A 14,281-nucleotide genomic window follows, 5' to 3' on the forward strand; every position below is an offset into this window, starting at 1 on the left:
TGCACAGCCTGTTTGGCAACTGGATGATCAAATACACTCCTGGAAATGGAAAAAAGAACACATTGACACCGGTGTGCCAGACCCACCATACTTGCTCCGGACACTGCGAGAGGGCTGTACAAGCAATGATCACACGTACGGCACAGCGGACACCCAAGGAACCGCGGTGTTGGCCGTCGAATGGCGCTAGCTGCGCAGCATTTGTGCACCGCCACCGTCAGTGTCAGCCAGTTTGCCGTGCCATACGGAGCTCCATCGCAGTCTTTAACAGTGGTAGCATGCCGCGACAGCGTGGACGTGAACCGTACGTGCAGTGGACGGACTTTGAGCGAGGGCGTATAGTGGGCATGCGGAAGGCCGGGTGGACGTACCGCCGAATTGCTCAACACGTGGGGCGTGAGGTCTCCACAGTACATCGATGTTGTCGTCAGTGGTCGGCGGAAGGTGCACGTGCCCGTCGACCTGGGACCGGACCGCAGCGACGCACGGATGCACGCCAAGACCGTAGGATACTACGCAGTGCCGTAGGGGACCGCACCGCCACTTGCCAGCAAATTGGGGACACTGTTGCTTCTGGTGTATCGGCGAGGACCATTCGCAACCGTCTCCATGAAGCTGGGCTACGGTCCCGCACACCGTTAGGCAGTCTTCCGCTCATGCCCCAACATCGTGCAGCCCGCCACCAGTGGTGTCGCGACAGGCGTGAATGGAGGGACGAATGGAGGCGTGTCGTCTTCAGCGATGAGAGTCGCTTCTGCCTTGGTGCCAATGATGGTCGTATGCGTGTTTGGCGCCGTGCAGGTGAGCGCCACAATCAGGACTGCATATGACCGATGCACACAGGGCCAACACCCGGCATCATGGTGTGGGGAGCGATCTCCTACACTGGCCGTACACCTCTGGTGATCGTCGAGGGGACACTGAATAGTGCACGGTACATCCAAACCGTCATCGAACCCATTGTTCTACCATTCCTAGACCGGCAAGGGAACTTGCTGTTCCAACAGGACAATGCACGTCCGCATGTATCCCGTGCCACCCAACGCTGGTCCAACTGAGGCGCCAGGTGGAAATGGCATGGCAAGCCGTTCCACAGGACTACATCCAGTATCTCTACGATTGTCTCCATGGAAGAATAGCAGCCTACATTGCTGCGAAAGGTGGATATACACTGTACTAGTGCCGACATTGTGCATGCTCTGTTGCCTGTGTCTATGTGCCTGTGGTTCTGTCAGTGTGATCATATGATGTATCTGACCCCAGGAATGTGTCAATAAAGTTTCCCCTTCCTGGGACAATGAATTCACGGTGTTCTTATTTCAATTTCCAGGAGTGTATGTATCTTACCACAGTTTGGTGGTGGCCACTCATGTGAGTAGACAGTTGGTTAATTGTCATGCCCACATAGAATGATGTACAGTAAATGCAGCATAGCTGATGTATAACATGGCTGCTTTCACACATCTCCCTGGCTTTTATAGGATTGCGAATGCCAGTGACTGGACTAGGATCAGAGGTGGGTGGGTGGATGGAACAGGTCTTGCACATACATTGACCGCAAGGGAATGACCTGTGGCATTGTGGCATGTGAGGCTTTTTTTTAAACAAAAAAATTTAAAATGCTACATACTTTCAAATTGCTTACAAAACAACCTCATCCCCTTCAGAATTCTATCCATTACAACTAATAAATTTGTCCCACTGGTGCTTCCACTGTTTGAAATATTTTTTGTAGTCAACTTTAGAAATGGCTGACAGCTTCTCCCTCAATTTTTTCGTGACTTCTTCAATGTTGTCAAATCTGTACCCTATCATGCCCCTATTTATGCATGTAAATGAGAAAAAGTAGCACTGGGCCAGTTCAGGCAAGTAAGGTGAGGGGCAGCAGAACCATCCTACTGTTAGCCAAAAACTGTCGAGCAGAGATTGCTATGTGCAGCTGTGTCTTGTAGCAGAAGAACCAGTCTCCTGGCTACCACAAATAGGGTCTTTTTTATGAACACTGTTGTGCAATCTTCTTAAAACTTTCAATCAAAGAGTTGGATTGAGGTCTGATCTGGGGGGAACAAGCTCTGAATGAACTATGCCCTTGGCATCATAAAAGCAAATCAGCATTGTTTGGATTTTTCATTTGACTTGACATCATTTTTTGGATGGGGTGATGATGACATCTTCCATTGGATTTTATTTTATTTTCTTTTCTTTTCTTTTCTTTTCTTTTCTTTTCTTTTCTTTTCTTTTCTTTTCTTTTCTTTTCTTTTCTTTTCTTTTCTTTTCTTTTCTTTTCTTTTCTTTTCTTTCCCAAATTTTCCATGAAAATTTATTGAACCAAGCTCCAAGATAACTGACTGATCAATTGTCTGTCGACAGTCTGTGAGGACAAGCTCTTAAATTTTTTCAATATTTTCAGCAATTTGGGCAGTTGATGGACATCCAGAACGAGGTTTGTCATCAATCAACATGTTGCTATTTTTAAATTGAGCAAACCACTCGTATGCCTGACTTTCTCCCATAGTGTCATCTTGGTAAGCTGTTTTCAACATCAAAACAGTTTCAGCAGCATTTTTAGTGAGTAGAAAACAAAATTTCACAGCTTCATGCCGTTCACTTAAACATGCCATCATAAAAAGTGAAACAGGAACATAACAGTGCTAGCAAAAACAATAATTGCAGATGAACAAAAAAAGCCATGTTGACAACACAGGCGGCACAGAACTGGCAATGTGTTGAGCTATACACACCTAGCGGCAGAAATGCATACTACACAGGCTCCACCCACTGCAGTGTTATTTCCTTTTTTACTTCACCTCCCCCCCCCCCCCCCCCCCCCTCCCTTGGTACCCTATCTTACAGGATTGGAAGCAAGATTGGAACAGTAGTGGGTAAGGATATTCTATTGTGAATGATGTGAGCAGGATTTTGGGTTGGATAGCCCTCATCTCAGTGCATGATGAGATGTACTTGAAGCTGTGATGAAGCATGTGGTTGAACTTGTCAAGGCCATGGTGATACTGGGTGATCAGAACAGTATTGTTCAGTGGTTAGTTAATGGGCTAACTGGTGTCAGAGGAGGGGATCACACTAGAGATCTGTTTGTGAGTGACCTGAATGGGATAGGTCTTATCTTGGTTACACAGAAGTTTATTGGAGGAGAACCATTTTCGTACAGTATCTAGTGATTTCATTGAAATGTGTTTTAATACTTGTGTGTCTTGATGGCTGGTAAAAGAACTAATGAATAATAGGTATAACCACAAAGCATAGGGCCGTAACTGGAAGAAGCTGCATGCAGTGTATTAAGCTGTCAAATAGGGAATACATGAAGCCTACAATGACTACTGTACAGTTAGTTACTTTCATGCCATGGATTATTTTGCACGATAAATCGCCGTGATGTGGAACAAGTCATTTTACATTCACATTGCAAATTAATTTGTACATCTATTTGTACTCTCAACATCACCATATAATAATTCCCCCCTCCCCAAAATGAGAACCAGTTATACAGATTGAGTTAGCAATTCCTACCCACCACCTTTTACACATTACAAACATAGCAATTCTTCTATGGAATAGAAGGAGTTGTCAAGGAGAAACTTTTTCAATTTATTTTCAAATTTTATCTTGCTGTCTGTTAGACATTTTATATCACTGGATAAGTGGTCAAAAATTTTTGTTGCAGCATTGTGCACCCATTTCTGTGCTAAAGACAATGTTAATGCTGTCTTTAGCACAGAAAAGGGTGCACAGCATTTATCAAAAGATCTCTCACAAACCTCCAAGAAATTTTGATAATGTGTAAAGGTTGTCAGTGGTAGCAAAGTTCTTGTCCAGACACAGAGCAGCCATAATTGAAGTAACAAAGCAAAAGCAGAAGTACTGCACCCATTTATCAACAGTTCCATTAAAAGGAAGATACAGAGTACTGCCCCAGTTAAATTCTTGCATCACTGAAAAGTCGAGTGATGTAGATATTAGAATCAGTTGAAAATACTCATATTACACAATACTTCAGAGCCCAAGGTGATCCCCCTAAGATACTATAAGCATTTGCAGCTGAGAAAGCTCCTATTTTAATCATAATATATCACAGATTCCTTAAACAAGAAACTGTGGCCAGTGATGGATGAAAGCTCAGGTCACAGCCATCTGCAAGAAGGGCAGCAGAAAGTATCCACAAAATTATAAAATTATGATCAAATCTCATTAATCTTCAGCTGTTCTAAATCTTAGAACATATTCTGAACTTAATGTGCTACCTCAAACAAAATGACCTCCCCAAGCCAACAAAAATGGACTATGTAAACATTGGTAATCACTGGAAACACAATTTGTGCTTTTCTCACATGACATTTTGTGAATTGTGGATTAAGTCTGTTGTGTGGGTGCAGTATTGTTTTGACATTTAAAAAGCAACAAAATTTATTAACAAAATTTTCTGATTGGACTGAGGATTTCCTGGTTGGGAGGACACAGTACGCTACTTTGGATGAGTACCCTCCCTTCTGGTTTCGAGTGTGTTACTTTACAGTGGATAACAGTTTTAATTTCCCAGTAGAGGAAGGTGGGAAAGAAAATGAGAACAGCGTTTAATGTAATGGTCTGAAATCCCAAAAGTTGTCAGGAAAAGAGGAACTTAATGTTAGTATGACTTCATTTGCTACAAAATCTTGACTTCTTCTTCTCTTTTTGCAGTTATTTTTCCCATGACAAGATACAACACGTTATAGAACCTTGACTAAATGTGTACAATGCATGATGATATTTTAGTATAATGCTAACCTTATCTAAAGTCAAATTGGGAAAAAGTCTATGTTCTACTCTTTCCTTTGAATATTTTCTACACTGTAATGTTAATTTTTGTCTCTTTATCTTTGAAATAAGGAAAAATGGACTGCCAGAGGAATGTCTTCTAAATACAGCAGAAGGACATTTTCATGTCATGGTAAATATGTCTGCCCATTTAAATGGGGAGTGAGTAGGACAGGACCCACCAAACATTTGCCTATGATATCGACTCAAATATTTATCCTAAACTTATGCTGATAGGGCATAATATAAGTGCCATGCTGAGTTGCATCCATCCAAATGTGACTGTTTTCAGTGTTGAATGTTCCTTCTCTGGTGAAGCATGCCTCATCTGTCCGTAACATAGAGGTGTTCAAATTCCCCTTGCAGCCTGCTTGCACCTAGCTCCTCTGCAACCATTCATGCAGGTCAGCCTGCCGCGACGTAAACACAAGAGTGCGCGTGTACTGAGGCATAGTGGGTAATGCGGCCGACTTGGGCTCCCGCAAGCCCGGGCTACCTGGGTTCCAGCAGGCCTGCCAAGCCACACGGGACCCGCTCAGCTTGCTGCCCCTGACAACAGGTTGCGCAGTCAAGCTACCGTGACTAGAGTAGCCAGGTAGTTAGCCCGCAATTCATTTATCGCAACTCTGGGGACAGCGCAATGAATAGGCCGAACTTTAGTGAGATTGAAAAAAATTGACAACTGGCGAAGACATGCTGGTAACGAAACAGAGAGCCGGCCGGAGTGGCCGTGGGGTTCTAGACGCTACAGTCTGGAACCGAGCGACTGCTACTGTCGCAGGTTCAAATCCTGCCTCGGGCATGGCTGTGTGTGATGTCCTTAGGTTAGTTAGGTTTAATTAGTTCTAAGTTCTAGGCGAATGATGACCTCAGAAGTTAAGTCACATAGTGCTCAGAGCCATTTGAACCTTTTGAATGAAACAGAGCTTAAGTGCCACATGGGAAACATTTTCATGTGTTTATGAGGCCGCAAATTATGTCAAAATCTTTTGTAAGATACACTATTCCATGCACTGTCCGAAATATTATGTAGACAGTGGTATTCCTCTTGATGGTCAAGTGTGCAAAATTTCTTCAGGATCCGAATAAACCTATAGGTTGGTTTAGAAGTGTGTAAGTAAAGAACCCTCTGCCATGCACCATTAAGAATTTTAAGCAGACAGCGCCCTCATCATGCTTTGAATATCAAGTGTGAGAAATTTCATCAAGATAGGAATAAAAACGTACAATTTGTCGAATTCCGTTAGGTAAAGTAACCTCTGCCATGCACCCTACGAAATTTTATATAGACTGTGACCTTCCTCTTTGTTTCAAGGTATAGTGTGCAAAATTTCGTCAAGATTGTATGCAATACAAACACACAGACACAATGAAAATGCACTTTCAGTTTTTCTCAAATTTTCCAATTTTTCGGTCGATTTTCCAAAATTTTATTTCAAAGAAACCTTGTCCTGAGAATTACGATTAAAAAAAATAAAATAAAAATAAAAATAAAAAAAAAAGACGATTTGATCCAGCCGTTCTCGAGTTTTACCCTTATCAACACATTTGGCAATTCATTTTTATTTATATAGATAATAAGCCTGAAATATACTTGTAAAGGAAGAATGTACAAATAAAACCCAATATTTTTTGAGCTGAAATTAATATATATAATTATATAATGTTGGGGTTTCTCTTTTGGTGCTCAGGTAAAATAAAAACTTTTAATTAATGTTCATAATACGACAATGACACGCGCAGACTAAACGGCTGGGTAGCGCAGCTCAGCAGTAATATGGTCAGACAAGCAAGTTTCCTGCAGCCTGCCTGGGTTGGTTTCTGCTTGGCTTGGCTGAGAGTGAAGCAGCCTGCCCATTCTGTTGACAACGCGCAGAGGCCTGCCCTCCTGGCCACCAGGCAAGCATGGGCGGGTTAAAAGCAGCACATGTACACCACTGCCATAACACTGATTCAAGTACCACATGGAATATTGGTAGTGAGAGGGAAAGTCCTCTTCCACTACATCATGCACCTTCTGGAGGTGGTACTGAAATCAGTTTGCATCATGTAGGACATCCAATACTACAGTGCACAAAACCTGTAGTGACAAACAAACAGATACATTTTACCATGTGTAATTTGCGGGCATACTTTAAGAATGTCGGAATAACGTTAAATAGACCCAAAGCATTACCAGTGGCCCTCAAGCTGGTACTAGGGTTGCAGCAATCATATCTAGAACATTTTCTTCTAATTGAATGTTCCGTATGTAGTGCTCTCGTCCAACATCAACCTTGATTACAGAAAAATTTCCAATTTCCCATAACTATCTGTCATTTACTATGAAAGTATTTGCACACAGAATAATGTGGTTGGGAAATCTTGTATTGTAAATGTTGATTTCCTCAGGTACATTTTGATATGTAGCACCATTTGCTAAATGCATATTGGTGTATTTCTCAAAGGAGTGTGGACGATACGCCTTGTTACCACTCTGTGAGTGTCAAGCCTGCCTCTATTGTTCTTTGATGTACATCCTTCCATGTACCTTTGCAGCTAAAGCTGCGGTCAGAGTGGCACCAGTATCAGTGGATTCAGCTGATGGCCAACATCAGCTGAAGACAGGTGATCTTTTCAAACCCAGCATGCCACTGTAGCTCATCTCATCACTTGAATGTGTAGATTTTGGATGACAATTGGTGAAATTCAAATCAGTTTGTTTTCTTTGGTCAAATTGACAGACATACTCATATATGGGCTGTGAGAAACTGGTAAGTTTAATCCAAGAAAGAGTGAGTTTCTGGCATTCTGAGGATAAAAGTATCACAATCAAGATATAGTTTGGATTCTATGTACTGAAATCACAAGTTTATTGGAAACAACAAGTAGACGAAATTTTTATTTGATATTTTAGGTGTAAATTATAAATTTAAAAAATTAATTAATTCAAGTGAGAAGGATTTCATAACGTATGCTTAAAGTTACAGTAATGGGTCACTTTTTTGGCTGTGGTAGGTGGACATTAGCTGTCTACAAATTATTATTACTACTTACTGGCATTTTTATGACAGTAGTGGTGATTCTATTACATGAAGTAATTTGCGAATGTGATGTTTCATGTGTTCAATTTCCAGTGCTTTACCATTTCAAGTTGTCTTATTTTAAACTTTTGTTTATCTTTCACACATATGCTAAATCACAGTATTGAAGGTTAATTAATGTATGTCTGTACAACTTCATATAAATTCAGCAAAATGTAGTGTTTCTAATCTTACTTTTCAAAGTCACCACTAATCATCTTGAGCATGTAAAGCCGAAGACTCTTATGTGAAACACTTTTGGATAATGAAAGCTACTTTTCAGTGCTTGTACAGATGTGAGTCAGGGTCAATTAAATAATCAAATATTCACACTAAAGATACAGTCTGGCTCAAGTAGAACTAGACATGACATGTCAGTATTTGACATTTGGCTATTACATATTTCCAGTATTCATGCCTGTTCCTTGCTATACCATGTTCTCAAAAGTATAATTTAAAAGTTTTTGTGTGATTTGTTGGATGCTATATATGATTCCCAAAAGACTAATTAAAAAGCTAATATCTTCACACTTGCACCACAAATACTATGAAATGTTAAATTTATTCCATAGTGAATTTTGAAGCTAAGCATTGTGCAAGTGCACTAAAAAGACACTGTGATATAGATGATGACCTTTATTAAAAGCTACACTCACTCTGAAATAATACTGCTACCAGAAAGTGTTGAAATAGCATTGAAGTTTCCAGCACTAGATTCTGATTATCTGCATATTGTGCCAATATTGTATTAATTTTCACCATTTTTATAACAAAATAATTTGCTGCAGAACCATGATTATGTCTTTCTTTAAATAAATAATAGTTAGTTACTCACAGACAGATTTTATCCATGTTTCACATAACAGAAGCAACATCTACTTTATCATGTAACTCAACCACTTAGTGCTCATAACCTCACTGGTAAAACACCAATGTTCACATCCTACAACTGTAGCATAATAAACTGTACTCAGAACAATATATTTTAGAGAGATCCTTAATGTGGCATATAACTGAAACTGCATATTTTCATAATATACACATAAAAATGTGAAAAACATGAAGAATGGCTTGTTGAATTCAAAGGTGCTGGCTGCTACTGACATTAATCATTGGTGGGAAAAGGAAAGAGGTGTCATAAAATTAAAGCATTTCCAACTTTTGTGGCATGGTGTTTTCGTCTTCATTTCATATATTCATAAAACTTGACTGATAACTCCAGTAACTGATGGCAGTGTGTACAGCACTTGCCATGTTTTTCCAGGGCAGATATACTTGTTTACTTGCATTTGGTATCTTTTGAATAGCAAATGCCACATTGCAGCACTCATCTCCAAGCACAGGGATGTTGTGGTATCCATCACACCCTTCGTGGTTAAAATCTAACCTACTTCATATATACACTCCCGGAAATGGAAAAAAAAGAACACATTGACACCGGTGTGTCAGACCCACCATACTTGCTCCGGACACTGCGAGAGGGCTGTACAAGCAATGATCACATGCACGGCACAGCAGACACCCTGTCGAATGGCGCTAGCTGCGCAGCATTTGTGCACCGCCGCCGTCAGTGTCAGCTAGTTTGCCGTGGCATACGGAGCTCCATCGCAGTCTTTAACACTGGTAACATGCCGCGACAGCGTGGACGTGAACCGTACGTGCAGTGGACGGACTTTGAGCGAGGGCGTATAGTGGGCATGCGGGAGGCCGGGTGGACGTACCGCCGAATTGCTCAACACGTGGGGCGTGAGGTCTCCACAGTACATCGATGTTGTCGCCAGTGGTCGGCGGAAGGTGCACGTGCCCGTCGACCTGGGACCGGACCGCAGCGACGCACAGATGCACGCCAAGACCGTAGGATCCTACGCAGTGCCGTAGGGGACCGAACCGCCACTTCCCAGCAAATTAGGGACACTGTTGCTCCTGGGGTATCGGCGAGGACCATTCGCAACCGTCTCCATGAAGCTGGGCTACAGTCCCGCACACCGTTAGGCCGTCTTCCGCTCACGCCCCAACATAGTGCAGCCCGCCTCCAGTGGTGTCGCGACAGGCGTGAATGGAGGGACGAATGGAGACGTGTCATCTTCAGCGATGAGAATCGCTTCTGCCTTGGTGCCAGTGATGGTCGTATGCGTGTTTGGTGCCGTGCAGGTGAGCGCCACAATCAGGACTGCATACGACCGAGGCACACAGGGCCAACACCCGGCATCATGGTGTGGGGAGCGATCTCCTACACTGGCCGTACACTTCTGGTGATCGTCGAGGGGACACTGAATAGTGCACAGTACATCCAAACCGTCATCGAACCCATCGTTCTACCATTCCTAGACCGGCAAGGGAACTTGCTGTTCCAACAGGACAATGCACGTCCGCATGTATCCCGTGCCACCCAACGTGCTCTAGAAGGTGTAAGTCAACTACCCTGGCCAGCAAGATCTCCGGATCTGTCCCCCATTGAGCATGTTTGGCACTGGATGAAGCGTTGTCTCACGCGGTCTGCACGTCCAGCACAAACGCTGGTCCAAATGAGGCGCCAGGTGGAAATGGCATGGCAAGCCGTTCCACAGGACTACATCCAGCATCTCTACGATCGTCTCCATGGGAGAATAGCAGCCTGCATTGCTGCGAAAGGTGGATATACACTGTACTAGTGCCGACATTGTGCATGCTCTGTTGCCTGTGTCTATGTGCCTGTGGTTCTGTCAGTTTGATCATATGATGTATCTGACCCCAGGAATGTGTCAATAAAGTTTCCCCCTTCCTGGGACAATGAATTCACGGTGTTCTTATTTCAATTTCCAGGAGTGTAGAATGGATTCTAGCCTAACCTCCTTGACCCTGTCACGGACTGATGAAGAATATCATATGCACCGTTACCACGCTGTTGGCTGATGCTATTGGGTGACCTCTGGTGATCCAGTCTGATGACCACTGTCAGTGCCACTGTGAGCCCGGCCTAAACAAACTCTTCTGACAAAGATTGATTGTGTAATTATGATTCCTGATTATGATCAAATGACAAGCTGATAAAGGTTCACTACTCAGACTGGTATCACACAAGTTGGATGTTGCCACAGTGCAGATGGTAATGCATGAAATTGTTGGCCCGTTGGGCTAGGATCAGGCCCCACTGCCATCTAAACATTTTTCGATGTTTGTTTTTGTACTGCTTTCTTGTTCATCTCAAGAAAACCACATGCAAAATATGTTTGTCAACACCACTCCTCACAGGCTATTTGACTCTGAGCATGAAACAACCTGATTGGGTAATTTAAATGCTGTATAACTTGGAAGTGGTGCAATGTACCAAGTTTTTATGCCTCAGTACAATCCAAGAATCATTACAAGAAAATGGAAAAAAGAACACTAGAAATAAAGTAAGAGGTGCACCTTGTTCGACTTGACCTAGATTTTGGAAATATGTAATTATAATCTGCCTTCAGAATTGTATTCAGTAACTGAGTCACATTTAAAAATTGCAATGGCAAAGCAGTAAAAAACTTAGGAACAATGATCTCCACAAATTTGCTAGATCAGTACTATGTTTTGTGCGGTTATCCTTGAAACATTTTATTCAATTCTGTGGGGCACTGTAAAACTCAAATTCTCAAACTGTTGTATCATCCAATACATAACAGTTGAGAACAAACACAACTGTGTTTTTTTTTTTTTCAAGTAACAACTGACTCATCCTCCTGAAGATGGAAAAAAAACAATAACATTTATAGAGTTATCTTGGTATTTTGAGACCACAGGAAAACTTTAATTACACTACTGCTGAGCTAGCAGGACACACAAAACACATATGTGAAAATGAGCAGTCTAAATCCCACAACCCATAACATGACAACCATATTTGCATAGTTCTTAATGATTTTGCAAGAGAACTGAGGCCTGTTTCATTAGTTCTGTTTTTGAGTAAGATATTGTCCCTTAATTATGTGTATCCATTCTCTTTTACTTCATATTCTTCCTTGCACTCTCCCTGTCTCTTTTCATGAAAGTCACAGTACATTCTGCAAACTGTTTTGAACCAAATTCAACTGCTCCCTTTCTTGTTCTGTTCATGTATTCAACAAGGAGAAAAATGCTAATTCATACTTTTTATTACATCTACAGTGCCAGGTGTTTGGTATATATTGTTACTAAATTATTCATTTTCTTACAGGAGCCTGTTCACATGGGAGGTCTACACTGTATTTTGCTGAATCTGTCACATCTGCTTCAGCCTTCATTGGTTTCCAGTGTGACAGTTGGGACACATGTACCAACTGTAATGGAAAACCGTCGGCTGTCATGGGAGCGCATGCTGACCCCAGGTAGAACATCACATTTGTGCATACACGCACACACACACACAAACACACACACACACACGCACATGAACATGAAATTAAGTTTAGATTAGGTTACATTAGATGTACTTTTCATTCCAATTGATCCATGGTGAGGTGACCTTTCAGGTTGCAGAACATGTCAGAAAAGCTAGATAAAAAATAAATATTCACAACGAAAAACAAATGTGCTAATGTATCTTTCACAGATCCCAAGTTAAAGGATTGTTATGGATGTGGGAAGAGTAAAAGAAAAATTTATGCGTAAAGGTAATAAATACCAAACAGAAAAATTATTTGACAACACCTATTTACAGTGATTGCATTACTGCACTTAATTTGTACTGAAATCAGATTGTGGTAATACCTGCATTATTTGACATTATTAATAAAACACACACACACACGCACACACACACACACACACACACACACACACACACACACACACACACACACACACACACACATACACACATACCAGTTGGTTCTACTAAGAAATTCATCAGTGGAGTACAAGGAGTTGGTCACCAAAAATCCTTCAGACTCCTCTGAACTGAATATTATTGGTAGTTAAACTTTTTATGGCTGCTGGCAAGTTATTGAAGGTGACACCTTCTTGGACCAAAGTGACTTTAAATCTTTGTGAAGATTGTTCTTGTTTTCCTAAACATGTAAATGATCTTCCATCTAATATACAAGAAGTAGAATTAATTATTTTTGCAAATGACACTAGTATTGTAGTCAATCCAAGCATAAATACAGAAACTAAAAACTGGCAAACAATGTTCTAAAAGTTCTGACAAATGGCAGGAGTGTTTTGAAATTTAGAGTAAGTATTTTTCTCGTAACAACTCCTTTTATACCATAGGAGAATTGTTGAATAGAAGTAATAAGTCATTTTTACAGATTTTTTTTTTTTTTTTTTTTTTTTTTTCTTTCTAACTACACATTTCACATCATAACATTTGTCTTGAATTTGATCTGTAGAACAAGTAACTAACTAACTAAATAAAGTAACTTGAAAAAATCCCTTTCTCAGTGCTGTAAGTCAAAATTGATAATGCACCCTGGTTGTAAATTTCATTTCAGACACACTGGAAGCAGAGTTTTAAAATCTCCATTTAGGTAACCAGAGTTCCCCAGGACAGTTTTACTCTTCTGTTTATTTCTTTCTCTTTCATTGTCCGTCCAGTTGTGTGTGTGTGTGTGTGTGTGTGTGTGTGTGTGTGTACAGATCATGAGAACTCTGAATGTCAATCTTCTTGTGTACATGGTACTAGTTGGAAAACATCTATTGTTGCAGCACTACGACAGGAGTATACTACTTGAGTACTGCCAGTTCATCACCATATGGGCTTGGTGTGCAAGGATGTCCACAGGTTATGTGAAGAAGAGAGACATTATAGAATGAGCAGGAAAAGTAGTTGCTGCAACACTTGAGTGTTAGAGATTGTTGCTGGATATACAGTTTATTGCATAAAATACTGTCAAACATGTAGAGTAACCTAAACTAATAAACTTTTGTGGAAAAACTTCTGTTCCTACAAATTATGTATGACAAACAAAAAGTATGTATTCAGGAGAAATACAGTATTTTTTAAAAAAATTGAATATTCTTTGAAATAGAGTTATATCCTAAAATGAGTTGGACAGAAATTGCAGTTTAAAATTACGTGGACAGAAAATTCAGTTTAAATATTTTAAAAATTTCATAATGTAGTGATCAGAGATAAGCTTTGTTTGGAGATGGAAACTTGTTGTACCTCAGTCCATTAACTTAATTTTTAGTTTTCACTATGTTTTCCTCCTCCTCCTTTTCCATTTTCTTCCTGTTACTTAACTGCATTATTCTTTTCAGATTTTATTATGCATCATGTTATATAAAATATTTACGTCTCACACTGTGCCTTCTGTCATTTTGGAATTGAACTTAATGGTGTACTATTTTTTATATCCTACTCTCTTTGACACTTTCTTTTTCATCTCTTCCTACTCTTGTCACTTCAGTCAGGTTCTGAGTAGCTTTCTCCTGCTCTCTAACTTCCTTTGACAAATCAAACAATGGAAACT

General features: G+C 40.8%; 1 protein-coding gene across 4 annotated transcripts in view; it reads left to right on the forward strand.

Moving 5' to 3' along the window:
* Positions 1 to 13,817, forward strand: part of LOC126355780 (phospholipase A1-like) — a 141,104-nt gene extending 127,287 nt beyond the window's left edge. For all 4 annotated transcript variants that reach the window (XM_050006187.1, XM_050006186.1, XM_050006188.1 and 1 more), the window contains 2 exons: positions 12,043 to 12,193; positions 13,515 to 13,817. In XM_050006187.1, the coding sequence (XP_049862144.1) occupies positions 12,043 to 12,193; positions 13,515 to 13,599 (236 nt within the window). In that variant the 3' untranslated portion in view covers positions 13,600 to 13,817. The remainder of the gene's footprint in view (positions 1 to 12,042; positions 12,194 to 13,514) is intronic.
* Positions 13,818 to 14,281: the final 464 nt, after the last annotated feature.

The sequence above is a fragment of the Schistocerca gregaria genome, chromosome 3 (genome assembly GCF_023897955.1).
Source record: "Schistocerca gregaria isolate iqSchGreg1 chromosome 3, iqSchGreg1.2, whole genome shotgun sequence".
NCBI lineage: Eukaryota > Metazoa > Arthropoda > Insecta > Orthoptera > Acrididae > Schistocerca > Schistocerca gregaria.